This window comes from Rosa rugosa, chromosome 1, assembly GCF_958449725.1.
Source record: "Rosa rugosa chromosome 1, drRosRugo1.1, whole genome shotgun sequence".
NCBI classification, from domain to species: domain Eukaryota; kingdom Viridiplantae; phylum Streptophyta; class Magnoliopsida; order Rosales; family Rosaceae; genus Rosa; species Rosa rugosa.
Genome location: NC_084820.1, coordinates 52,393,340 through 52,420,128, shown reverse-complemented (window position 1 = coordinate 52,420,128; position 26,789 = coordinate 52,393,340). Strand labels below are relative to the sequence as shown.

The following is a 26,789-nucleotide window of genomic DNA, read 5'->3' as shown; positions in this document are numbered from 1 at the left end:
TCCCGGCCCGTGCCCAGGCCTACTCTGTACTGACAGCATGGAACCAAACGCCCTAGTTGCCAGTCAGGATATAAGCCACAGTGATAGTTGGGAGGTTGCAAATGTCAACAACATCGCGAAACCGAAGACCCCAGTTGCCAATCAGCTAATAAAACACTATGACAGATGGGAGGTTGCAAATGTCAACAGCCCTTGGGAAACGTTGAGTGCCTGCAGTACTGGTGTCAAGCAATCTCTTGTTCAAGATTATCTTAGCTTCTTAAACACCGCTAGCAAAGAACATTTGAAAAGATTAAAGGGAATTGTAGAGAAAAGAGCAACATGTATGCTTGATTGCCGTGAAGAAACTCCTGAGCCCTTCAAGAGTCTTGATGGTTTACAAGACATTGGACTTTCAGTGAAGCAGATTAAGAACTTGATGAAGAAAGCAGGAGGAGGGTTATTCGATTAGTGATGTTCTGGAGAATCTCCTTTCTCTGATTGCATTTTCTTTTAGTCTGTAGAGTTCTGCATCACAAGAACGAATGTTGATATGGCAATATAAAATTGCCTTCAAATTTTTTAATTGCCTTTATTGTAATGGTATATCTGTACATCTTAAAAAAAAAAAAGATGATAATATAGTAAGGGCTAAATACTAATTACTACCCTGTAGTTTGGGTCCAAAATCAATTCAGTCCTTGAACTTCTAATTTCATCAAAAACACCCCTGCACTTTCAATTTTGATCTAATAGGTCCAATCTGTTAGCTTTCCTTTAATTGAGTCCGTTAACTTGCTGACGTGGCTCATATAGGGCCTATGTTTTACGATGTGGTGTTGAGGTAGTATGCATAGTCAGTTTAGGAGTGAGTCCCACTATTAGAAATCTATCAAATAAAAAGTTTTTAAACAAATAACCCAATTATAACTGGAACCCATAACAGAAGATTAAAGAATTGGACCTATTAGATTAAAATTGAAAGTACAGGGGTGTTTTTGATGAAATTAGAAGTCTAGGGACTGAATTGATTTTGGATCTAAACCACAGGGTAGTAACCAGTATTTAGCCCATATAGTAATTACCATTTGTATCCATCCTCCAGATTCAAAGTCGCCTGATTTGAATCTATCGATCAACCCGTCAGCACCAAAACTTACCAATGAACTAAAAAACTGTATGTTTAGAGAGTACTGAGTTGGTTTTGTGGAAATGATCTCAAAACCCCTGCAACAAAATAAGGCAAGGCAAGAAATTATGTATATATACGAAAGAAATTACAGAGAACTTGTAAAGCATTTTACTACCTTGATCAGATTTAATTAAGAGTAGCCAATAGCCATGGCAATAAGCAAAGAGCCAGCAGCCCAGTAGTCGAGACTATGCAAAAAATGATACGGGAAGCCTCCTAATATTAATATAGATAGCCATCGCCGTATATAGTATCTAAACAACTCGTCCAGAACGGTATGCTAAATTGAAGGCCCCAATAGCAATTATGAACGTGAAACAATTTACAAGGCACACGTCGTTAACCCTTTGGCTACTGCGCCCATTAGTTGCTAATTTATTAATTTCTAGTTCCCATACTCATGCGCCGGATTGGAATAGTTGTTCAAATTTAAACGTTCCAATTGGCTCGGGAAGACGCTCACATAATATTGCTTTTTATGGCATCCTTTACATACATGCATGGCTAGTTAATGTGGCATCCCTTATAAGATCTTATATAACTAGCAGGGCTCACTCACTATATGTGTGGAGAGAAGTTAAAGGTAGTGGGAAAACTTTTCGTACAACTACCACATTTTCTGCTATTTTTTTATTTTTATTCTTTTGTTTTCTATTTTACAATTTACTATATTATCCCAATTGATTAATTATATTTCATAGTTTTTTAATATATAAAGGTTAAATTAGTAAAAAAATTCAGTTTTGGAGAGCAAGCTCTCTTCTCTTAATAATAGTATAGATTAAGCCAATTCGATTAAATATCCATATATGCCCTCACATAATATAGATATTAATAAATAAATTATTTATATATGAGGATAAGATAGTCAATAGACTATTCAAATAGAAATTGTAATATGAAAAAAGTCGAAGTTTCCCCAAAATCAGGACATAAATTGCTTTAACATTTTTAATTTAAAAAATAAAAGCCAATTGACATGTGCGGAGCACATGTTAAGGGGCTGGTAGTAATGATTTGAAAAGCAAAAAAAAATGATTTGAAAAGCCATGCTAGCTAATTTTTATTAAGGGTGAAACATGGGAGCATGAGACTGCATGTTGATAGAATTTAATGACATACGTACCCACATAACAAAGGGAAGTTACTAAGAGCAACTCCAACAGATTCCCTATAATTTCTGTATTATATGGAAGCAAAAGTCAAAGCTTTAATCTCTTTTGGGCTAAATACTAGTTAGTACCCTGTGGTTTAGGTCCAAAATCAATTCAGTCTCTGGACTTCTAATTTCATCAAAAACACCCCTGCACTTTCAATTTTGATCTAATAGGTCCAATTCATTAATATTCTGTTATGGGTTCAAGTTGTAGTTGGATTATTTGTTGAAAAACTATTTATTTTTAATAGTAGGACTCACTCCTAAATTGACTATGCAGACCACCTCGACACCACATCATAAAACATAGGCCACATAAGCCACATTAACAAGTTAAATAACTCAATTGTCGGAAAACTAACAAATTGGACCTATTAGATCAAAATTGAAAGTGCAGGGGTGTTTTTGATGAAATTAGAAGTTCAGAGACTGAATTGATTTTGTACCTAAACCACAGGGTAGTAATTTGTATTTAGCCCATCTCTTTTTCTTCTCCAACTCCAAGTCTCCAATAGATTCTCTATTTTACAACAATCTCTAAAATCTTCATATATTCTTCCTTAAAATTTTAGAGTTTGCTGTAAATATAGGGAATTTGGTTTTCTCTTTCCTCACTTTTCCTAAAATAGGGAATCTGTTGGAGCAAAAGATGCTTATTTTTCCCTAAAGTAGAGAAAAATCAAAATATAGGGAATCTGTTGGAGTTGCTCTAACAAAAATAGAAACATATAAATAGAGCCGGATAATGATGAGGAAGAGATGAGATGGCAAATAAAGAGGCGGCCACAATAGCAGCAAAGGCAAGGTGACAACAAGAAAGACAGAGTTTTAGGGATAATGGTGAAGGTTAAGGCGTTGCGGATCGATCTGCGACTAGGCGGTTCACTAGTGTCATAATGACACAACCCCTTAAGTTTTCCTAAAATTCAAATTAGTAACCAATCAACTTTCTGTTGGATTCAAATTTGCTCACCATTTTTATTTTGTGGTGATATCACCACCTAATTAAAACTTGCCACGTCATGTAGAATTAATTTAATACTTAAAATTTATTTGTTTAATAAAACATCATGATTAACTATAATTATGTTTTATAACACATGACAGTTTTATATGGAGTGGTGGTATCAACACCAAAGTATTAGTGGTGAGCAAATTTGAATCCCTTTCTGTTCCTTCCTCCCTCTGCGTCTCTTTTTCTGGCCATACTGCCCTACCAGCCTCGTTGACCATGGCCTACTAGCTGCATGATACTAAATTTTCTTTTAATCAAATAATTTTATATGTTATTCAATTCTTGGTTCATTTTTGACATCCACAACTGAAAGGACAATTTTTTGTTTTTGTTTACAACATATATCATCATTCTTAGAAATCACAGCATGAACGAAGTGCAGTGTCATTTTTTCTTGCTCTCATTTCCATTCTTCATCTATTCTTAAAAGGGAAAATTTTAACAACAGTACAGGACAATGCGGCCACTCCGAATTTTGGTGAATTTACTTTCGGAAATATCAAAATGGTACATGACTTTCAAATCCTGACCCAATTTTGGTACTTGGCGTCAATAACACCGTTAACCTTATGTAATTATTAGTTTTTCAAAGGGTAATTTAGTATTTTCACCTCTCTCTTCCTTCTTCTTGTTGTCCTTCTAGTGACCCCCCCCCCCCCCCCCCCCCCCTCAAATTCATTGAAACCCAGAAACATAACAACCATGTTTTCAAATACGATTTTCTATATTGAATGTTGCAAACTAAGGATTGATTGAATACTAAAACGACCCAATTTCAATTGCAAGCTAGTTCCTTTGTCCCTACCTTCACCGTGACAAACCCAAGTAATAGAAATAATTCCACCAAACCCAGATTTGAGATTTAAATTTTGGTGAAATAATTCATCAAGATCATTGGCACTCTGTCACCAGATAGTGAAATAAACCCAGAATGGGATTTATTTTGGTGGAGAAATTCATCTCCGCAACCATCTTCTTTGGGGAAAAGCTCCGACCTCGACTAACGGTGGATGTAACGACATGCACCAGTCCTGTGTTGGGATTTGAAAGTCATGTACCGTTTTGATATTTCCGAAAGTAAATTCACCAAAATTTGGAATGGACCCATTGTCGTGTACTGTTGTTAAATTTTTCCCTTCTTAAAAATATAGTTTCTTATGCCTAGTAGCATTTGGTCTAGCTAGTGGCATCATGCTTACTTAATTTGTAAGTAGAAAGTCTTGAATTTGACTTACGGAATAGTTGTATACATTCTTAGTTGTAATACTACCAGTTGTGTATTCACGTTTCTTTTTTTTCAAAAAAAAAATTCTCATGTTTTGATAAATACATAGTGTGAATGAGTCTAGTAAGAACTCTTAGCTTTCTTTTTTGTTTATAGTGTGAAGCTATACGTAAGTAAAACACATGTACATATATCATCATCACATTCCAATACACTAGTAAAACAGTCAAGATATAAAGATGTAACCCATTACAAAGAACAACGCAGTAAAAGCTTATTCAATAAAATGAGTTCACCTCAACCCTTCATATACTAAAGTAGTCACCTTATTAGGCGAAATACACTTTCAAAGTTTTCAAAGTGAAGGGTACATTGTGATATAAAGTTCACTTTAAGTTCTCAAGTATAAGGTATCCAAGTCAGAGATACATATTTGGACTATGTTAATGAATATGAGAGGGATACTGGAATAAGCGCTTTGATCCCTATACCTCTTTGTCAGTTGATTTGGCCAATTTGGCAATACAAGTGCGATGGATGTATGCCACAAATACTGCTTCCGAGGAGAGTCGCGTTCTAATTTGTCAATTAATATTCAACGACCAGTTGAGGATTTTAAGGGATACTCCATTCCAAAACCGGGTATTAAGAGATGGGTAGGAACTAGGAAGTAGGGGTGGGTTCGGTTCAATTTGGTTCAGTTTAGGCCAAAACCGAGAACCGAACCACACAAAACTTCAGTTCGGTTCGGTTCCGTTTTACATTTTTCAGAGTTCAACACCGAAAACCGAACCGGACCGGTCGGTTCGGTTCAGTTCGGCCTAATTCGGTTTATTTTCTCAAATAAAAATTATTTAATACAAATGTTTTTTTTTTTCAAAGGTCCATTTAACGGTTCTTTTTCTATTTTAACTAGCCTTTTAGGCTCCTTGCATAAATTACATTGGAGACCAGGAAACTAAAAATCAAGGCTATTGGAGCCTTTCCAATATAGAAAAAATCAAGGCCATTGGAGCCTTTTCGATATGGAGCAAAAAAAAAAAAAAACTAAAAACGTTATCTAGAAATATATCCTCCAAAACAGCTGGAGAAGGAATATAAGTTTTGATAATTGGTTCTTGTTGCCTGCAAAGTGAGACAAAAATGCTTCAGCCCACTTACATTAGACAAAAAAGAAATTGATACTGACATACTTTAAGAGCTATAAGAGCTTGGTACAAATTTGCTTCTTGAAAACCCAGAACACAAATAATTAAATGAGGGAAATATTACCTCAGAAACTTTATGATTGGGATGGTTCAAATCTACATCATCAGAGCCAGATAGACATGCTCCTACAATAGAAGAACTAAAGAAGAAGTCAAAATAAAAAACTAAAGAAAAAGCTAAGCAGCAACCAGCAAGTACACAAGTGAAGACTTACAGTTTTCCAACCATCTCGGTCTAGAAAAAGCTGAGCAGCAAGCACTTCCGTATACATCATCAGTTTCAAAAGCAATCTGGGATTTTTTTTGCATACAACACAACCATACAAATTAGTTTAGACCCCAATTTTTAGCACAATCCAGTTAGATTCCAAATTAAAACAGAGTCTTCTTAACTAGCTTTATCATACAACCAACTAACAGACAAGTTTCTTAGGAGAGTTTGAAACCAGTTTAGCTCATCATCATCAGAAACTTTGCTAAACAGACTACGAACTAGATTAGGATGTACCAGCTGTTGTGCAATGATATTCAATCCTTGAGGTCACTGGATCCAAGTCCTGCAGATAAACATATATAACCAAAAGAATGCAAATTATCGATCAAATCTAGACAACTAGTCTACACAACCAAATAGCAAAACTACTAACATGTGGTCAGACACAAAGGACTATTTAGTTGTCAAGCCTTTCAATCAAAGACTATTTTACCTATTCAATTCTTTCTAGACATGCACCTACTGGGCATCATCAAAGTACAATAAAAAAAGTCATAGCAACATCTATCCGGCTTTGTAGTTTCTGCAAGCATTCCTCCTGACAAAATTTAAGGAAAAATATAAGAAAGAAACTCAGAAAAATCATACTATGGACATATAATTGATTTCCAGAGATGCATATAATTTGATGATTTATATAGAGGTTGGCAACTAAAGAAAATAAAGCTGAACCAAATAACAAAGTTACTGGATCTTGTAAACATCCTCCAATTATTTATGTTATATAGTTCCACCATTACACATAGCTTTCCCTCATTCCAATCATCCAGCCTTGTTCACGAACTTGTACAATAGCCACGAAATTAAGATAAAATAAACCCAAACATAAACCCAGCATCAAGAATTCAAGAGCAGAGAGATTTGAAACTAAAAAAGCTTGAAATCATACCAGCAACTCAAATATCATGACATCACCCATATCGATTCAATTTTCTCTAATCACAACAACATACACAAATAATCAGTGACAAATAAACCCAAAGCAGATCTAAACATTGATATGATTAAAAAAGATGAAAAGTTGGAGAGAATCTGAGATAAGAAGTCAAACATACAGATCAGTAGGCACAAAGCGGGGCTGAAGCGAGGTCACGATGTCGAGATCGGAGCAACGCAGTGATGCCCATGGCTGCTTAGAATGGTAGAGAGAACGATGGAAGAGAGAACGACTAGAATGAGAGGGTTCACATAATTAGGGTTTGGGTAGAAGTTAATCTCAGTTTGAGATGTTTATCGCTGTGCGAGCAATGTGAGAGAGGCTGAAGAGAACCTCGAGAGAGAGAGACTGAAGATTGACCGAGGGATTTAGCTTTATATATGGCGGCCACTAGGGTTTCTGAGTTAAATGCAAAAACGACGTCGTTTAGGCTGACTTCGGTTCGGTTCGGTTTTCTGCAGTTTTTGACACCCATAAACCGAAAACCGAACCGAACCGGTTCAGTTCAGTTCAGTTTTTTCATTTCAGTGCGGTTTTTGTTCGGTTCGGTATTTTTCGGTGGCGGTTCGGCTTTCGGCTCGGTTTTTTTCGGTTTTCGGTTACGCGAACCCACCCCTAATAGGAAGAGTTTCATGTCGAAAATGGTGCACTACTTATAGTTATGTGTCACTCGATCATGACAACGTTGATGCTCATGTATTCTTCTTTCTTTCAAAGATGTCACCCAGTAAATAGTAAATATTGTTGTATTTTGCCTCGCTCATTTTTCTTTCAACAACATTAAGAATTTAACTCCAAATTAATTCAAATTAACACTAGAATCAGTAGGTGTACTAATTCCACAAAACATCAATCCAACACCAGTTCAATAGTAGTAAATCTAATACATAAAGATTTGATTAAGGCCACAAGCTCAGTGTAAATAAAATTAGTCTAACATAGTAACATATTCATTCTCCTTTCCACTCTTGCTTCCAACCTTCCATCTAGTTCTTCAGCATAGCATATCCGATCTTTATTGCTTGGTTTCCAAGATACTTAGACTACCTATCATATTTGTGTGATTCATAACACAAATGCAATTAAACAAGGAGTAAGAATTATATTTGATCTCAGATTACTTATTCTGTAATTAATATTAAGTTGTCATGTTTAATATGAATTATATTGATGTCCAAATTCAGTCTTACAATCTCTCACTTGTGCATCTATAGAATTCACTATGACAAGAATATTATTTTAACCAGACATAGCTAGTAATCACTGAAGTGTGCACCAAAGACTAAATCAATTCCAAAGAGTCTAATCAAATCTCAGTCAATATAGTACCTTGAAGAAGAATTGTAGAAAAATTCAATTTAAGAAAACTTGGTCACTCTACAATTACAGACTTCTTGACCATCTACCACATGAGACACAAAAAGTACTACTACTTAATACATATAATGCTGATAAAATAAATCTACTGTTAATATAGTAAATTATATGAATTATACATTAAAAAAAATTTGTTTAAATTATATGACCGCATAAAAAAATTGATGTTCATATGTAATAGGAACAAAGAAGATAAACATGAAATACATATATCTGTTATGCGATAATATAAGAAATAACATAGATATATGAAGCAGTTCGTTGAGAATGAGAGAAAAACTCATAGATCGTTAGCCTTGGTTATAGGCAACTATGTTGCACCATAAGGCTTGTGGATCATCATGGAGTTTAAGAGGAAAAAGAAATAAGAGCAAAAGCATGCTGATAACGTGTTATAAACTAGAAACTTATGTTGGTAAGAAATAGAGAATATAGAGAGATAGATAGAAGGACATGTAGAGAGGTATCTTATTCATTCTTTTTGGACTCCTTTATATTGGAGTAGAGTTTACATTCTAAAGACATAACAAATGAGAATATACGTGGACAGACACATATTGATAATATTTACAACAAAAATATAGTTGATGTTATCCAATTATTCATTTCTGTCATCCCCCAGCCAATTCCTTACAATAACGCAAACTACTCAATAGGGCTAGTGCCTCAGTGGTTAAAGGACTAATAGAGGCTCTTACATGGACAACTAATGCACTCACAAGAGCTTGATGTTCATTGCTAACAACTGCTCCCCAACTCACCACAGTGTTTTCAAGTCACAAGCTCTATCGAAAAGTAATCTTACCCATTGTCGAGCAAGTGGTGCTTAGTGCCTCTTCTCTGCACTTGCACTGGTAGTGTGATTGGGCTGGGTTGCTGTGTTCATATAGTTTCCCTCCCAACTTTGCCATTGATCTTCAAGCCATTCAGTAGCTCTAATAATAATGACCTGTGGCTCAAGCACTGGTTTATTATGCACAACATTATTTCGCTCTATACAAATCCACCACATAATGACAACAAAAAACTCTAGCTCCTTAACACTACAAGTAGCAGCAACATGAACAAATAGATCCCTTGTAAAACACACCTCTTTCCAGTCTTTATAAATATAGTGCAGCCAAGTAAGTTTCCAGATTTGTTTAGCATAAACACAAGGGGAGTGAAATTCATACTTCATGTTTCTTTTTTTAGTAACTTAAATTTTTGTCTTTAGTAACTTAGTTTTGTATTTTTGTAAGAATTTCAATCAAAAAGGAAAAAAATGAATGTGAATTTCACTCACCTAAGCACAACCCCTAAGACAATGCAATATGGTTTCTTCAGCTTCCCCCCCCCCAACCTTCCACAACTTGCATTGGAACTAATATGGCATCTCCATAGACATTTAGCATAGGGTAAGAAGGAATGACAAGCTCGCCAAAGAAATAACTTGACTTTATTTGAAATTCAGACACTCCAAATTTGACTCCAAACATTTACAGTTTTAAATTCATCCTTTTCACCACTGCTCACATTTTTTGCTCTCCATACCCAACTAGTAACCTAATTTCGCACGATATTCCCCATTTCAAAATGATATATTTAAAAAATGAGTGACCAAAAAGATCGAACAAGTAAAAATAGAGTGACTCTTTCCAAAAAAAAAAAAAGTCTCGGAGCAGCGTACACTTGTCTGCTGGTTATTGGTCCATCAAACCAGTCGGATTCTTCTAGTCCTATTGAGCTGCAGAGAATTAGAGAGAGCGCTCTCGCTTTGGCCCTTCTTCCTTCCTAATTCGTAAACTCAGCTGCTCTTCTAAAACCCTCAAATTTCTTCCTACTAATCTCACCCGACGGTGACGCACAGTAACCACCCACCCACCCATCATGAGCCGCTACGACAGCCGCTCCGGCGACCCCACTTCCTACCGTGACCGGAGAAGGTACTTTTCAATTTTACGTGGATGAGTTTAATTTTTGTGTGCCTTACTTTGATTTCGTATTGCTTTGGTTTTAGTTCGCTAAGTGATAATTATGTGGTTTACGACTTTAATTGGTTGCTCTTTGAGTTTTGATTGGATTGGGGACATTCAATTCGAGCTTCATTCCCTTCAATTCAATGTTCTTATGTTGATTTTACTCTTAGTTCTACAATTATACAAGTCAAGGCTGACAAATGTTTACTTGATTGCATTATTATATGGAAATGGTTTTTCTTGAAATTGACCGGGGATTGAAAATTTGTGCTGTTTTAGTGATTCGGGCTTTGGTGGGGCGACCGGCTACGGTGGTTCAGCCCGGTCTTCATCAAGCAGGAAGGATTATGAAGGGGCTGAGTCGCCGAGGAAGTTGGATTTGGATGGCTTGACGCCTTTTGAGAAGAATTTCTATGTGGAGTCACCTGAAGTGGAGGGAATGACGGAGAGGGAGGTTGAGGAGTATAGGAAACGGAGGGAAATTACTGTTGAAGGCCGCGATGTTCCAAAGCCCATCAAGAGCTTCCGTGACATTGGGTTTCCCGGTATGTTTTCTTTGTTCTTTTGGATTTTTATTGATTCATTCAAATGCATGCTATAGTAGGTTCCAAGTCTTAGGTCTTCCCAGAAATCTGTATTTATTTATTTTTTTCAAATAGAAAGTGGAACTTAGTGTAGCTCTGTTGAGACTTGAGAGAAATTGTGCTATACTTTCCAATTCTCAGTTGTTGATGTGCCAGCCACATTACTATAATTTTCTACCTAACAATCTAACATCATATTTCCATAATGAGATGAAATATCGATTAGTCGGCTTTTGGATAGATTCTACATTCTTTGGTCTGTTAGGATAGTTTTCCAAATGTAAGGAATTAGCCCTTGATAAAGTAACTTTAGATCATTGCCCGGTTTTGTTGGATACAAGTAATTTTGATGGGGTCCTGGTCTGTTTATACTTGATTATATCTTTGAAGAAAGCTTTATGAAGTAGTGGGAGAAGAAGATTGCCAAGAGTGGGAAGGCCACTTTACGAGATACTTAAGGTGTTTGAGAGAAACAAAAAGGTAAATGAGATGTCTGGTGATGTTGGGAAGGAGAATAGCAGGTGGAGGATTTAATGAAGGAGTTAGATGCAGAGGAGGCTGATAGGAGTTGTAGCGAAATTTTAAGGGGAGATTGGAAGAGCTTGGAGAATGAATAATTTTGGAGGTAGAGAACTAAATCAGTTTGGGCTAAATAAGGGGACACAGTACAAGATTGTGAAACAGAGTTGTCAATGGCAGAAGTAAAAATGAACCATATAAAAACTAGAAGACGACAATGGCATTGTCATGGAAGACGAGACTCTGGCAGAGAAGGAAATTATCAGTATTAATGACAATCTTTATTTGAGTAATAATGAAGTGAATGGGCTTTGAAAGGCCTCAGTTGGAATGAGATTAGTGAAGAAAAAAGCGAAGTGGCTGGAGAGGCCCTTCGAAGAAGAAGTAAAATAGCAGTTGGACTTTAATAAGGATGAATCTCTTTGTCTAGATGACTTTTCTATGGCAGTCCTGCAGAGAAATTGGGAAGTGGTAAGAGGTGAGCTATTGAACTTTTGAAGAATTCTATACAGATGGAATAATAAACAGAGATACAAAAGAATCATGTATTTATCTCGTTCTAAAGAATACATATTTCCTAATGTTGCAGACTTCAGAGTTTGACAACAAGCTTGTACAAGATCATTGCCAAAGTTTTGGCTTGGAGTTTACTGGAGGTGCTGGAAGGCACTATTTCTTACATGAGAGAGCTAAATTGGAGAGAGGACCTAGTCTTCAAAATTGAATTTGAGAAAGCCTATGACCATGTTGAGTCAAATGTTTTGGATTGCGTTTCGAAAAAAAAGAAAAAGAAAAGGTTTTGGAGTCCAGTGGAGAAAATGAATTGGTGGTGATCAATGGAAGATCAAGATGGAAATTTGGTGCCACTAGAGGTTTGAGACTAGACGATTCATTGTCTCCTTTTTTCTTTATTCTTGTGGTAGCTGTTCTAAGCAGATCAATGGAGGGGGCACAAGGATTGCAGTACTATTGATGGTCTGTGTAGGGAGGGAAAATGTTGATGCTTGACTACAATTTGGTGATGATACCATCTGATTTCAGAACTGTGCTAATTTATATTTGGTTATACAGAGTTTTCGCTTGCTTGCTATCAGTTCTAAAATAAATAAAGTTATGTGCTCTTTAGTAGAAATAAACTCAGAAAGTGGCAAAGTGGAAAGTTGGCAGCAATATTGGGATGTAGGATAGGAAGTTAGCCTGTAATATACCACCTTGATTTAGAAGCGTGCGATAGAGAGAGTTGAGAAGAGACTGGAAGGTTGGAAGAAGGCTTTCTATTTTTTTTTTTTTTTTTTTGGGGTTTCGTTTGACTTTGATTCCGGCTGTTCTCTGTAGTCTACCCACCTACTATTTGTCTCTTTCCCAATTCCAGTCAGCGTGGCGAAGAGGTTGGAGGGTTTGATGATCAATTTCTTATGGGAAGGAGGTGAAGGGCAGAAGGATCACCTCATGAGGTGGAGCTTCTCTTCCAAAATTAAGGAGAAAGGAGGTTTGGAGATCAGGATTATAGTGGCAAGGGTTACCTCATTGCTGGAAAATGACTCTGGATATTTTCTCTGAAAGAGAATCTTCGCGGCACGTAATATGGTTACCATTAAAGTGGCTGGGATATAACCTGGTTATTAGAATGATCGACTAGAACCCTTGGAAGGACATTTCTGCTGGGATGAACCAATTTTTTATGAGTGTTTTCAGCTTGCAGTGGCAATGAGGCAAGAGTGAGATTTTGGGAGGATAGTAGGGTGTTTAAATCAGGCCTTCCCAAGACTTTCCACATTATCAAGATTCCGTAACACCTCGATAGAAAGTCTAGCCATTCCAAACACCTTCCCAGCCAATTAGAACTTTGGTTTCAGGAGGAATTCAAATGACGATAGTTCTGAACTTCAGATATTTTCCCAAAGGAAGCATCGGATTTGCTGGTGCTGGTAGAAAGAGTGAGTTTGGGGAGTTCCAGAAGGTAAGAGAGGAGATGGAAGTTGGAAGCTTCTGGTGCCTTTCTCTTGCAACTCCTTCCACCAGGATGAGGATAGTTCTGAACCAAATTCCATCTGGCAAACTTTAACCTGGAATGCCAAGGTTCCTCCAAAGGTCAAGGTTTTAGGCTGGTTGGTGGCGCATGAAAGGGTGAAACCTGCGAGAGGCTTGACCATTGGAGGCCAAATTCTTCTCTCTCCTCACTGGAGTGTGAGGTGCAAATTGAACGGAGAGACTGTGAATCATGTGGTTGTGCAGAGTGAAGTAACTTTTTATCTTAGGCAGAAATTATATGGGGAGGCTGGGGTGTCTTGGGAGTCCCCAGCTTGGACTTCATCTTTGTTTTGTCAAAACCGTTCTAGTTTTGGAAAGGGAAGAAGGCCAACAGTGCTCTGGGGCAGCAGGTTGTGTTGGCTGGCTGTAATTTGGGTGCTATAAATGAAAGAAATAGAACAAAATTTGAAGCCTATTTAGGTGCAGGGGTGGAAGAGCTTTGAAAGAGAGCAAGATATTGGTCAGCTCTTTGGGATTTGGTGCCTGAGTCATTAATTATTACAGCTTGTTTTTTTATTGTGCCAGACTGGAAAGCAGTAGCATCATAGGGACTTTACTTTTCTTTCAGGTTTTTTTGTGGGTTTCTTGGCTTGTGCTAGGTTCTTATTTGTTTTTTATTTTTTAATTTCTGCTGCTTTTGATCTTGTGTGCAGATCTTGTTCACTTATATTCTCTCTTTCTTTTGTCTAATAAAACTGTCTCTTTTAAAAGAAAAATGTTCTTTTGGAATATTGGTAAAGTTGTTGTACTAAATTCTAATTAACGAAATGGTTCCTCTTGATAACAGAGTATGTCATGCAAGAAATCACAAAAGCTGGATTTGTTGAACCTACACCAATTCAAGCTCAAGGATGGCCAATGGCTTTGAAGGGACGTGATCTTATTGGTATTGCTGAAACAGGATCAGGAAAGACATTAGCTTACCTGCTGCCTGCAATTGTCCATGTCAATGCCCAGCCAATTCTATGTGAGTATGCGATCTTTAAGATGTTTAAGTTCTGTGATAATTTTTTTGAGCTTTGATTTAGATTTGGCTATTGGTACTGCCTTTGTAACTTTATATTGTCCATGCAGCCCCTGGAGACGGCCCGATAGTATTAGTTTTAGCTCCTACCCGTGAACTTGCCGTTCAAATCCAACAAGAGTCTACTAAATTTGGTGCATCTTCAAAAATTAAAAGCACATGCATCTATGGTGGAGTTCCGAAGGGACCTCAAGTTCGTGATCTGCAGAAAGGTAGGTGGTGGTGGTGAACTATGTTGACTTCGTATTATCATTCTGATACTTTAACAATGAATTTCATGTATTGCATATTGTACTTGATATTCTGTTATAGGCATTGGTTACATGTAAGATGACTAATTAGTTATTGTTGTAGGTGGTGAATTGAACAGGATATCTTGTTTTAGTAATTGCTTTGTCTTCTTGTTGATGTCATTAATGTTTTGGCTCAGGAGTTGAAATTGTAATTGCTACACCGGGAAGGTTGATTGATATGTTAGAGTCGCATAATACAAACTTGCGAAGGGTCACATATCTTGTGTTGGATGAGGCTGATCGGATGCTAGACATGGGGTTTGAGCCTCAGATACGAAAGATTGTTTCTCAGGTTTGAGATTTTACTATTACTTGAATGTGACTACAATGCTTTGTTTCTATATTATGAAGATCTTTTCACTTAGTTTGGCCCCCTTGTGAAGTCTTTTGTTTTGCCTTTGGTTGGTTGTCTTCATACTTGCTTTTTACTAGAATTTTGGTATGTTTAAAAGCTGGAGACATTAGTGGTTGCCTTTTAAAGATCACATGAATTCTTTAGCAGTTCTAAAGTGAAGCCTTCGGTATCGTGGTTACTTAGAAAACAGATTCTAAACTTTGTCTCCAGAAGTCTTGGTTTGTAAGTTGAGCTTATTAGGTTATATACTTATATTTGAATTTCTATTTAAGATAGGAATCCTACTTGAGTCTTGGAAGGCCATAAATTATAATAATGACAATGATGATTAATCTCCTTATCTTAATCATACTAGTTTTGATAGGTATTGTTACCGTGACCCAAGTTGAAAACTTCAGCATTTTATTTCTCTAAGTTTCTTGAGCACCACACCAACTCGACCATGTGTATATGCTTATAGTAGTGTAACTTACTGGTGCTAGGAAGCTGCTTCATCTAGAAAGTTTGGTTCATATTACCTGTCAATATTGTGAATCTTTTTATTCCCAGTAAACCAATATGCAAGTATTTGATAAGAGAATTGCATATGAACTAGTTAGGTCCTGGATTGCCATTTGCACTTTGCTTAAGGAAGACTGACTCTTCTACTGACTTGTAATAAGTGATTTAATTATTACCCACTGAAGAAGCTTGGTAGGCTGAAGAATCAATGAAGTTTAGTTTATAGGCAACACAAGTAGCCGGTCATTTCAAATCGGTTTGACAAGGGGTGTAAGGTGCCCATGAATTGTTTATGAAAGTCAGCGACAATGGATTTTTCTCATGCATCTCGCTCGCTCTCAAGTTTATGTTCAGTTGAAAGTTGTCATTATTGTCTAATGTTTTCTTCAATACAGATTCGCCCAGACCGTCAAACATTATACTGGAGTGCTACATGGCCGAAGGAGGTTGAACAACTGGCGAGGCAGTTCCTTTACAATGCATACAAAGTACACTATCTTACTCTTACTACCAAAGTGACCTTCATCTATTAGGACAATCTTCACATTTTTACATCATTTTGTCGGGTTTCAGTTATATTGCTGGCTGAAATTGTAGTTGCTAAATGCCTAATCTCTCTATTTTATTATTTGAACTTTACTGTTGGGAGTACATTCTTACTTCTTTTTGGATGTTGAACAGGTAATAATAGGTTCTCCAGATCTGAAAGCCAACCACTCAATTCGCCAAATTGTTGACATCATTACTGAAAATCAGAAATATAACAAGTATGGCACATTCATGGTTTCTGTACTTTCAACGTGTTAGTCTTTCTGCCATGTGCTTACGTTACCTTTCTGATTCATTTCACTTTTCCAGATTGGTAAAGTTGCTGGAGGATATTATGGATGGCAGCAGAATACTGATATTCATGGATACTAAGAAAGGTTGCGATCAGATCACTCGGCAGCTTCGCATGGATGGTTGGCCCGCCCTCTCCATTCATGGAGACAAAAGTCAAGCAGAAAGGGATTGGGTCCTCTCTGAGTTTAAAGCTGGCAAAAGCCCCATAATGACTGCAACAGATGTCGCTGCTCGTGGTCTAGGTATGGGAAGGAATTTCTTTTTAGCTTGTGAGAATGCTTGGCAGGAATTCTTATTTGGCTATGCTCTAAGAGTTATTTGCTTGATCATACACATTAGTATTGCCATTTAATTTGAACAGGAATTTAGCATATTCAATCTCTTTTCACAGTTGAAGGCTTCATTAATTTACTAAATTTACTTTCCTTCCTTTTCAAAATCACATTTCCTGATATTGATTCAGGAAAATGAAGGCCATATTCGTAGACAGCATTTTGCAGTGTCATTTTTGTCAGCAATGGCCCCATGGGCATTATTTCATTTGGCAATTTCTATGTTCTATCTTTTCTTGTTATACTAAACTCTCTTTTGTTCGCACTGGTTTGGTATTTTATTTATCTACCCTATCTGCTCCGTCATCTATGGGTTTCCAGCCATTTATTTCTTTTGTTACTTATCTATTGAGAAAATCAATTCCTTTTTCAATTCTTTCCCAACTTTCTCACCATAATATTATGAGACGGTGAGATCCACTCCAAGAAGAATATTATTTCTTGAGTTATGAAGGTTATCCACTCCATATTTGAAGCATCTTTACCAAATTTCAGACTGTATTGGGTCCTTTCCTGTCCCATTGATCTGTTCTATGAGGAAACTTATCAATATGAATGTCCTATTACCATAATTTTTATTATTCTTTTCAAAAAACAATTACCCTGCAAATCTGGCTGGATACTGCTGATTTTTGCTCACGGGGGAAGTGCTTACCCTCCAAGGTTGGTAATCATCTGTGCTCAGAATTTGAGTAAATAATTGTTTTCCTTTGAGTCAGGTAAGGTTTTGGCGGGCATCGGATTTGCCTTTGGCTTTGATAGGAAAAACTGCTAACTTTGGGGTTCATAGGTGTGTTGATCTAGCAAAATTTCTTGAATGTATTTAACCAATATGCCTACACCTTTGTTTCTAATCTGTTGGCGTCATCTTTGATTTGGTTGCAGATGTGAAGGATGTGAAATATGTAATTAATTATGATTTTCCGGGATCCCTTGAGGATTATGTTCACCGCATTGGCCGAACTGGAAGAGCTGGGGCAAAAGGAACAGCGTACACATTCTTTACAGCTGCTAATGCTAGATTTGCAAAGGAACTGATTAGCTTACTTGAAGAAGCCGGACAGAAGGTCAGTCCTGATTTGGCAGCAATGGGGCGTGGTGCTCCTCCTCCCCCTTCAGGTCAGTTAGTCTGAACACTAGATAAAATTATTGTTGACAATTTTTTTGTTGCACAGAACGGTGGATATGCCCTTTTGATGAATAGGGTATCTATACATTGGATGTCAATGTCTAAATAGGATTTTGGGAATAATAAGTGCAAACATATGGCTCATTCTACTAAACTTGACCTTCTCCAATATGTTTTACATAGTGTTTGTGTTGTAGAAAGCCATTTGTATTTAATCCTTTTAAGTTTTGAACGAGTATTTCAATGAATCAACTTCCTGTTGTGTCTTGATTGAGATAACTAACCATTTTGTTGCGACTTGTAATTGACCAGGTCATGGGGGTTTTCGAGATCGTGGTAGGGGTTATGGTGGTGGTCGTCCGTGGAGTTGATTAATGATTTGTGGTTATGAGCTTGACATCTGTTTAGAGTAAAATCCAGTAACCATCTCCTCCAACATGGCAATGACATTGTATTCTGTTCAGAAAACACGGAAACTTGTATTGAGTGCCTGACTAGAATGTAGACGTACAAATATCGTTAATCAATTTAATCTTTTTTTTTTTTTTTCCAAAGAAATTTGTGCAGAAGTGAATTTAAAGGTTTTTTTTTTCCTCACAGCACTTTGTTTCTTTCCTTTCTCTCTCTGTTTGTGCTTCTTTTCCTTCGCTGTTTGTGCTTCTTTTCCTTCTGTTCTACAGTTCAGAAGGATCATTAAACTCAGAAAAGATCAAGGCTTTGAGCACAAGAAGGATCATTAGTTCTACAGATCCTTTTGGAAAGAATGTATATTTTTTAATAAACGATGTACATGATCAGTTGTTCATCACTTTATCAGCAAATGGACAACACTCACAAAACTGAAAGCCTCGTCAATCTTCAACTCCTCAAATAATCAAGGCTTCCAAGTTCCACCACACCCACCACTCCATCTCCTCAAATAATCTATCCATATCGTTGTCTGGGACTCTGGGGTCAATATATTATTCATTATCTAATGGTAAATAGTGCGCAAGGATTAGACATCACTTCATCAAGTCTTCAGTTCATCGCATACGTATGCTCTTGCGTAATCCTCTGTTCTAAGTACTACCTGGTCGATCTACGTCCCTACAAATAGACGTCTCACAACTTACACCTGCTTATATCTCCCTCATCTGAGTTTTGGTGAATCTGAGCCTTCTTTGTCTTCTTTTTACTACTTCGATCTATCCAATTTGCTCGCAACTGAAACAAAATGAGCTCCGAAATTAGTGCAGCAAATGGAAATGGGAACTGCTTGGGATGGGCCGCAAGAGATGCTTCCGGAGTCCTATCGCCTTATAAATTTAATCGAAGGTATGCATGTATGCTCAAATCTCGATCAATCTTAAGAGTACTACTGCTAGGGCCTAGCCTAGGATCGCCCAATATGTTCACCAAATGCTGTGACAAGAGCAAGTCTTTATTGGTTTGAAAATGCTGCTACGTACAAAGCTTGTTATAAACCCTGAAAAAAAAAAACACGATTATTTAAAGATCGATCAGCATTCAAACATTGTACTGCATTGCTCGCTCGATAATATGTTAATTGGGTAGCTAAGATTGCATCACTTTTTAATCAGGAATGTTCAAGCCGACGATGTTTCCATAAAGATCACACATTGTGGAGTTTGCTATGCTGAGGTCATTTGTCCAAGGAACAAACATGGAGATGCAACCTATCCTATGGTGCCTGGGTAAGTTCAATACTATATGTCATACATATATATATATTCAAGTGGTTTATTTGAGTTCTTATCTAGTAATATTAATCGATTATACTTCAATTTATAAACAGACATGAGATTGTTGGCATTGTGCAAGAGGTTGGTCCAAATGTTCATCGCTTCAAAGTTGGAGACCATGTTGGGGTTGGACCTTATACCAACTCATGTAGAGATTGCGAGTATTGTAACGATGGCCAAGAAGTTTACTGTGATAAGGGAGTAGTACTTACTTATAACCGTTTTGATTACAATGGCACCATCACCCATGGAGGGTTCTCCACTTTCACTGTTGTCCACGAAAGGTAAGTATTACTAACTAAGTTGATCTACATTTCCGGCCGATGCTTTATATAGCCATTTATCCGATGGGGAGCAATTGTATTTAGTAAACTTTTAGTTTGTTCCTGAACTAAAGGTACTGCTTCAAAATACCAGAGGACTATCCATTGGCTTCAGCAGCACCACTGCTTTGTGCTGGCAGTACTGTTTACTCTCCCATGATGGACCATAAGATGAACCAACCTGGGAAATCCCTAGGCGTGATCGGCCTTGGCGGTCTTGGTCACATGGCTGTGAAATTCGGCAAGGCTTTGGGACTCAAGGTAACTGTTTTCAGCACAAGTATGTCAAAGAAAGACGAAGCTCTGACTCTGCTTGGAGCAGACAATTTCGTCATATCATCCAACCAAGACCAAATGAAGGTAGAATCACTTTGACAGCAAAATAAACTCCAATACAAAATCAATTGACAATTTCTATATATAAAAATTGTTTTCTTTAATGCAGGCACTAGCTAAGTCACTTGACTTTATCATTGACACAGCATCTGGTGATCACCCATTCGACGAGTACATGTCACTACTGAAGACTGCTGGTGTTCTAGTCCTCGTGGGTGCCCCAAGTGAAATCAAATTGAGCCCTCTAAGCCTTATTATGGGTACTTATTCTAGCATTTCATTTTACATAAATAGTTCATATATATAATTTTTCATTTTAAATTTCACATAAGAGTTTTATTCATGGAGTTGAGGTAATTTTGTGATCAGGTAAGAGATCAATTACCGGTAGCGCAGCAGGTGGTACAAAACAGATTCAAGAAATGATAAACTTTTGTGCCGCTCACAAGATATACCCAAACATAGAAGTTGTTCCAATTCAGTATGTGAATGAGGCTATTGAGAGGCTCATAAACAAGGATATCAAGTATCGCTTTGTGGTAGATATTGAAAACTCCCTGAAATGAAGATGGTAAATGGGGAATATCATTTAGATGAAAAGAGAAGTGGATTGGAAGCATATATGGCTAGAAGTGGATTCTTCCATTATTCTTAATTTTCTTCGCTCTCCTCATTTGGTGCCATGACAACTTAGAGTAGAGTGGATGAATTGCTTGCACCACATTTCTCAGATGCATTTCCGGTCCTCACATATCTTTCGTGAAGGTAACAGAGTTGCTGACATCTTGGCAAATCATGGTTACTACTTTAACAAGCTTAGTTTGGTGGGACGTGACTCCTCCATTCATTGTTTCGACTTGCAATAGTGACTGTTTAGGTCTTCCACAATTTTGTTTTCCTTAGCTAGTTGTTCTTTAATGTTTGGTGTGTTCTACTATGGAGGTTTTGGCTTCGTCCCCCTCTTTTTGTATCTATTTTTTCTTTATTAACATGGGGGTGGTAAGGAGGTTTCTTTGCCTCTCTTATCCCTCTTTTTGAGCCAAAAAAAAGAAGATGGTAAATGGACAAGTTATTGCAATAACTTATGGGCATAAAAATATCAGACCGATCTTTATTTTTGAGAAAATAGATAAGTAATTCCATGGCCAGAAGGCACGTACATCAAATGCTGTCAATTACCAAGAGTCTAGATGGCACAAGCCGCCAAGCAAAAGACAGGTGACCTTCACTGTTAACACATGTGCTCACTTATTGAGCCTAACTACAAGAAATCAAAGCCTCACTACTAACCTCTCATTGAATAGTAAACCTAGTCGCCTAGAGACTTCAATTAGTGTACAACTAGAGAAAACTTGAGATGAAAGTAGTAGAAGACCAGATTTCGAGTAATAGGCAAGAAGACCAGGAAAGCCTAAAACTTTCCTAAGCCCTTATCTCGAGAATCCTCCGTCGTTACCACTCTAGAGGATTTGCTAGAGGCACGAAAGTTCGTAATTCCCTAACAAACTTAGAGAGTACTAACCTAGGGTTCTAGAACAAGGTGAAAAAATAAAATAAAACTAAAGAACAGTCCAACTAGCCCAAGGAAGAAACAGCACCCTAGGCCCAACAGCTGGCCCAGCTCATTCCACCTCCACCTCCCTACGCTCAGATCGACGCGCACACACCGCAAGCAGCCATCGCCTCCACGCCATGTCGCAATCAGCCAATCATGTCGTCGCCGCCCAGCTTCAAGGAACCCCGCCAACAATACGTTGCCACCACTGAGAGGCCATCAACGAACCCCGAAAGCACCAGACCCGATCCAAAGCGGAAACTGATCCCCGATGCCCTAGAAAGATCAACCGCACCCTGTCAATGATGCTGCGTCGCCGCCTGGATCCAAAGCCAGCTCGCGCCGCCCTTTGAACCGGAAACCCACGACTGCCCAAGTCACAGAGAGGCTTCAAACCAGAACGAAAACTGACAGGACCCACCCCGGATTTCACCCTGAAATCCGAAGTGGCCCTGCGGGGCCCACCTTAGAAGAAATTCGACCAAAAATTTGGCGGAACTTCCCCTAAAATGGGCTACCCAAAACCTATAGAAAACATTTACACTTCTAAATCAAATCATCCTTATACTTCTGGAGCCACCCTGCTCCCCAACTCAACACCAATCTCCAATTCACAAAACACAAACCTCAACTTGAAAAACATAAATCCCATAGGTAATCAGAGCAATTCTAATAGAAAGGTAAATAATGACAACCTAACTCAAAGGCAACCGCGGAAGCTAGGCTGTTGACTATGCCTCAACTCCAATGTACGCCCGACCTCAACTAATTTCGCCTGCAAACTGGGCATTTGAAACCGAAGGGCCCAGGGGAAAGTAATTGAAAAAAAACACGTTAGCGTGAGTGGACAAAAATAAATAATTTAATATGAATAAAACAAAATAAAACTTCATACTTTCCCACATTTTTCGATATATAAAAAGAATCCGGATGCATGCAACATTTATAAAACACTTAAGAAAATAACCCGAAAAACGTTAAACTCCAGAAAACCGACTAGCCCCGCTAGTCACAACAACAGAGTAAAAGATTGAAATTTCAATACTCGAAAATATAAGTCCAGCCCCGCTGGTTAAGAAAACTCAGACTAGTCCCCGCTAGTCAAAAATAGTATAAGTAGGGGAAGATGATAGCCATACGAATAAGCCACTCAGGCTTGGTTGGGTGATAGCCTCCCAGGCTAAAGAACTCCCATAACTCCCGTAATATACCCTTACGCCACTAAGTGTAGCGATAGGATACTGGGCTACAGAATTACTGTCACAGAGACAGTAACCTGCGCCACAAAGGCGGAAGGGCTACGGTGATCCCATCACCGCGCCACAAAGGCGGAAAATCAATGCTAGCATGATAAAATCACCCCTCAGTATGGCACAGGGAAACATAACCGAAAATCCAGTAAATCCAAAATACATAAGGCTTCCCCCATCTCTCATAAAAGAATTTCCAACGACGTGTCCCACACGCCAAAAGTATCTCCAAATCAATAGTAGAAAAGCGAGATCAAACAAAATCACAATTCTCAAACCGAAATCATTACTAAGGCATTCCCAATGCCAAAACCAAAGATCGAATAAATAAACAAGAAATAATTCCATCGAAATCCCATTTCGAAACTCCTTTAAAAGTCTCAAATCGAAATAAAATATAATTAGAGAATAATTCCGGAAATAACCTCGGAAATAAGATAATTCACCATTAAGATTATAAATCAAAAGCAATTTCGGAAACGAATCAATAATGAAAGTATTTATATGAGATAATACGAAATCAATTTATAATCTCATACTCGAAATGTAAATTGATGAATAAATAGAGCATACTTTAAGAAATAATGCATGCATCAATTACTTAAAAACAAAAGTCCACTCACAGTATTTCAATGAATCAACTTCCTGTTGTGTCTTGATTGAGATAACTAACCATTTTGTTGCGACTTGTAATTGACCAGGTCATGGGGGTTTTCGAGATCGTGGTAGGGGTTATGGTGGTGGTCGTCCGTGGAGTTGATTAATGATTTGTGGTTATGAGCTTGACATCTGTTTAGAGTAAAATCCAGTAACCATCTCCTCCAACATGGCAATGACATTGTATTCTGTTCAGAAAACACGGAAACTTGTATTGAGTGCCTGACTAGAATGTAGACGTACAAATATCGTTAATCAATTTAATCTTTTTTTTTTTTTTCCAAAGAAATTTGTGCAGAAGTGAATTTAAAGGTTTTTTTTTTCCTCACAGCACTTTGTTTCTTTCCTTTCTCTCTCTGTTTGTGCTTCTTTTCCTTCGCTGTTTGTGCTTCTTTTCCTTCTGTTCTACAGTTCAGAAGGATCATTAAACTCAGAAAAGATCAAGGCTTTGAGCACAAGAAGGATCATTAGTTCTACAGATCCTTTTGGAAAGAATGTATATTTTTTAATAAACGATGTACATGATCAGTTGTTCATCACTTTATCAGCAAATGGACAACACTCACAAAACTGAAAGCCTCGTCAATCTTCAACTCCTCAAATAATCAAGGCTTCCAAGTTCCACCACACCCACCACTCCATCTCCTCAAATAATCTATCCATATCGTTGTCTGGGACTCTGGGGTCAATATATTATTCATTATCTAATGGTAAATAGTGCGCAAGGATTAGACATCACTTCATCAAGTCTTCAGTTCATCGCATACGTATGCTCTTGCGTAATCCTCTGTTCTAAGTACTACCTGGTCGATCTACGTCCCTACAAATAGACGTCTCACAACTTACACCTGCTTATATCTCCCTCATCTGAGTTTTGGTGAATCTGAGCCTTCTTTGTCTTCTTTTTACTACTTCGATCTATCCAATTTGCTCGCAACTGAAACAAAATGAGCTCCGAAATTAGTGCAGCAAATGGAAATGGGAACTGCTTGGGATGGGCCGCAAGAGATGCTTCCGGAGTCCTATCGCCTTATAAATTTAATCGAAGGTATGCATGTATGCTCAAATCTCGATCAATCTTAAGAGTACTACTGCTAGGGCCTAGCCTAGGATCGCCCAATATGTTCACCAAATGCTGTGACAAGAGCAAGTCTTTATTGGTTTGAAAATGCTGCTACGTACAAAGCTTGTTATAAACCCTGAAAAAAAAAAACACGATTATTTAAAGATCGATCAGCATTCAAACATTGTACTGCATTGCTCGCTCGATAATATGTTAATTGGGTAGCTAAGATTGCATCACTTTTTAATCAGGAATGTTCAAGCCGACGATGTTTCCATAAAGATCACACATTGTGGAGTTTGCTATGCTGAGGTCATTTGTCCAAGGAACAAACATGGAGATGCAACCTATCCTATGGTGCCTGGGTAAGTTCAATACTATATGTCATACATATATATATATTCAAGTGGTTTATTTGAGTTCTTATCTAGTAATATTAATCGATTATACTTCAATTTATAAACAGACATGAGATTGTTGGCATTGTGCAAGAGGTTGGTCCAAATGTTCATCGCTTCAAAGTTGGAGACCATGTTGGGGTTGGACCTTATACCAACTCATGTAGAGATTGCGAGTATTGTAACGATGGCCAAGAAGTTTACTGTGATAAGGGAGTAGTACTTACTTATAACCGTTTTGATTACAATGGCACCATCACCCATGGAGGGTTCTCCACTTTCACTGTTGTCCACGAAAGGTAAGTATTACTAACTAAGTTGATCTACATTTCCGGCCGATGCTTTATATAGCCATTTATCCGATGGGGAGCAATTGTATTTAGTAAACTTTTAGTTTGTTCCTGAACTAAAGGTACTGCTTCAAAATACCAGAGGACTATCCATTGGCTTCAGCAGCACCACTGCTTTGTGCTGGCAGTACTGTTTACTCTCCCATGATGGACCATAAGATGAACCAACCTGGGAAATCCCTAGGCGTGATCGGCCTTGGCGGTCTTGGTCACATGGCTGTGAAATTCGGCAAGGCTTTGGGACTCAAGGTAACTGTTTTCAGCACAAGTATGTCAAAGAAAGACGAAGCTCTGACTCTGCTTGGAGCAGACAATTTCGTCATATCATCCAACCAAGACCAAATGAAGGTAGAATCACTTTGACAGCAAAATAAACTCCAATACAAAATCAATTGACAATTTCTATATATAAAAATTGTTTTCTTTAATGCAGGCACTAGCTAAGTCACTTGACTTTATCATTGACACAGCATCTGGTGATCACCCATTCGACGAGTACATGTCACTACTGAAGACTGCTGGTGTTCTAGTCCTCGTGGGTGCCCCAAGTGAAATCAAATTGAGCCCTCTAAGCCTTATTATGGATACTTATTCTAGCATTTCATTTTACATAAATAGTTCATATATATAATTTTTCATTTTAAATTTCACATAAGAGTTTTATTCATGGAGTTGAGGTAATTTTGTGATCAGGTAAGAGATCAATTACCGGTAGCGCAGCAGGTGGTACAAAACAGATTCAAGAAATGATAAACTTTTGTGCCGCTCACAAGATATACCCAAACATAGAAGTTGTTCCAATTCAGTATGTGAATGAGGCTATTGAGAGGCTCATAAACAAGGATATCAAGTATCGCTTTGTGGTAGATATTGAAAACTCCCTGAAATGAAGATGGTAAATGGGGAATATCATTTAGATGAAAAGAGAAGTGGATTGGAAGCATATATGGCTAGAAGTGGATTCTTCCATTATTCTTAATTTTCTTCGCTCTCCTCATTTGGTGCCATGACAACTTAGAGTAGAGTGGATGAATTGCTTGCACCACATTTCTCAGATGCATTTCCGGTCCTCACATATCTTTCGTGAAGGTAACAGAGTTGCTGACATCTTGGCAAATCATGGTTACTACTTTAACAAGCTTAGTTTGGTGGGACGTGACTCCTCCATTCATTGTTTCGA

General features: G+C 37.8%; 3 protein-coding genes and 2 long non-coding RNA genes across 7 annotated transcripts; 3 read left to right on the top strand and 2 right to left on the bottom strand.

Annotated features, from left to right (window-relative positions):
* Nucleotides 1-5,611: 5,611 nt before the first annotated feature.
* On the bottom strand, nucleotides 5,612-6,336 carry LOC133707772 (uncharacterized). Its single transcript, XR_009845274.1, has 2 exons — nucleotides 6,284-6,336; nucleotides 5,612-5,901 (listed from the first exon to the last, which is right to left on the bottom strand). It is a non-coding gene; the product is annotated as an uncharacterized LOC133707772 (long non-coding RNA).
* Nucleotides 6,337-10,099: 3,763 nt separating this feature from the next.
* On the top strand, nucleotides 10,100-18,478 carry LOC133725393 (DEAD-box ATP-dependent RNA helicase 20). 3 transcript variants are annotated; one of them, XM_062152640.1, is made up of 10 exons: nucleotides 10,100-10,288; nucleotides 10,601-10,866; nucleotides 14,243-14,422; nucleotides 14,530-14,691; nucleotides 14,910-15,064; nucleotides 16,024-16,116; nucleotides 16,310-16,395; nucleotides 16,487-16,713; nucleotides 17,689-17,922; nucleotides 18,245-18,478. In XM_062152640.1, the coding sequence occupies exons 1-10, from the start codon at nucleotides 10,233-10,235 to the stop codon at nucleotides 18,301-18,303; spliced, it is 1,518 nt and encodes a 505-aa protein (XP_062008624.1). In that variant the 5' UTR covers nucleotides 10,100-10,232; the 3' UTR covers nucleotides 18,304-18,478. The 3 variants fall into 3 exon arrangements, with proteins under 3 accessions (XP_062008624.1, XP_062008626.1, XP_062008625.1); XM_062152642.1 differs by lacking the exon at nucleotides 18,245-18,478 and adding an exon at nucleotides 17,528-17,593 and having other exon boundaries at nucleotides 17,689-17,827; XM_062152641.1 differs by lacking the exon at nucleotides 18,245-18,478 and adding an exon at nucleotides 17,523-17,593 and having other exon boundaries at nucleotides 17,689-17,827.
* Nucleotides 18,479-18,590: 112 nt separating this feature from the next.
* On the top strand, nucleotides 18,591-21,192 carry LOC133725394 (probable cinnamyl alcohol dehydrogenase 1). Its single transcript, XM_062152643.1, has 6 exons — nucleotides 18,591-19,249; nucleotides 19,516-19,629; nucleotides 19,731-19,961; nucleotides 20,075-20,360; nucleotides 20,446-20,596; nucleotides 20,706-21,192. The coding sequence occupies exons 1-6, from the start codon at nucleotides 19,149-19,151 to the stop codon at nucleotides 20,900-20,902; spliced, it is 1,080 nt and encodes a 359-aa protein (XP_062008627.1). The 5' UTR covers nucleotides 18,591-19,148; the 3' UTR covers nucleotides 20,903-21,192.
* Nucleotides 21,193-21,418: 226 nt separating this feature from the next.
* LOC133725395 (uncharacterized) lies at nucleotides 21,419-23,728 on the bottom strand. Its single transcript, XR_009854413.1, has 2 exons — nucleotides 22,587-23,728; nucleotides 21,419-22,416 (listed from the first exon to the last, which is right to left on the bottom strand). It is a non-coding gene; the product is annotated as an uncharacterized LOC133725395 (long non-coding RNA).
* A 406-nt stretch (nucleotides 23,729-24,134) lies between these two features.
* LOC133725391 (probable cinnamyl alcohol dehydrogenase 1) lies at nucleotides 24,135-26,789 on the top strand. The gene is made up of 6 exons (XM_062152638.1): nucleotides 24,135-24,846; nucleotides 25,113-25,226; nucleotides 25,328-25,558; nucleotides 25,672-25,957; nucleotides 26,043-26,192; nucleotides 26,302-26,789. Exons 1-6 carry the CDS (start codon nucleotides 24,746-24,748, stop codon nucleotides 26,497-26,499), a joined length of 1,080 nt encoding a protein of 359 aa, XP_062008622.1. The 5' UTR covers nucleotides 24,135-24,745; the 3' UTR covers nucleotides 26,500-26,789.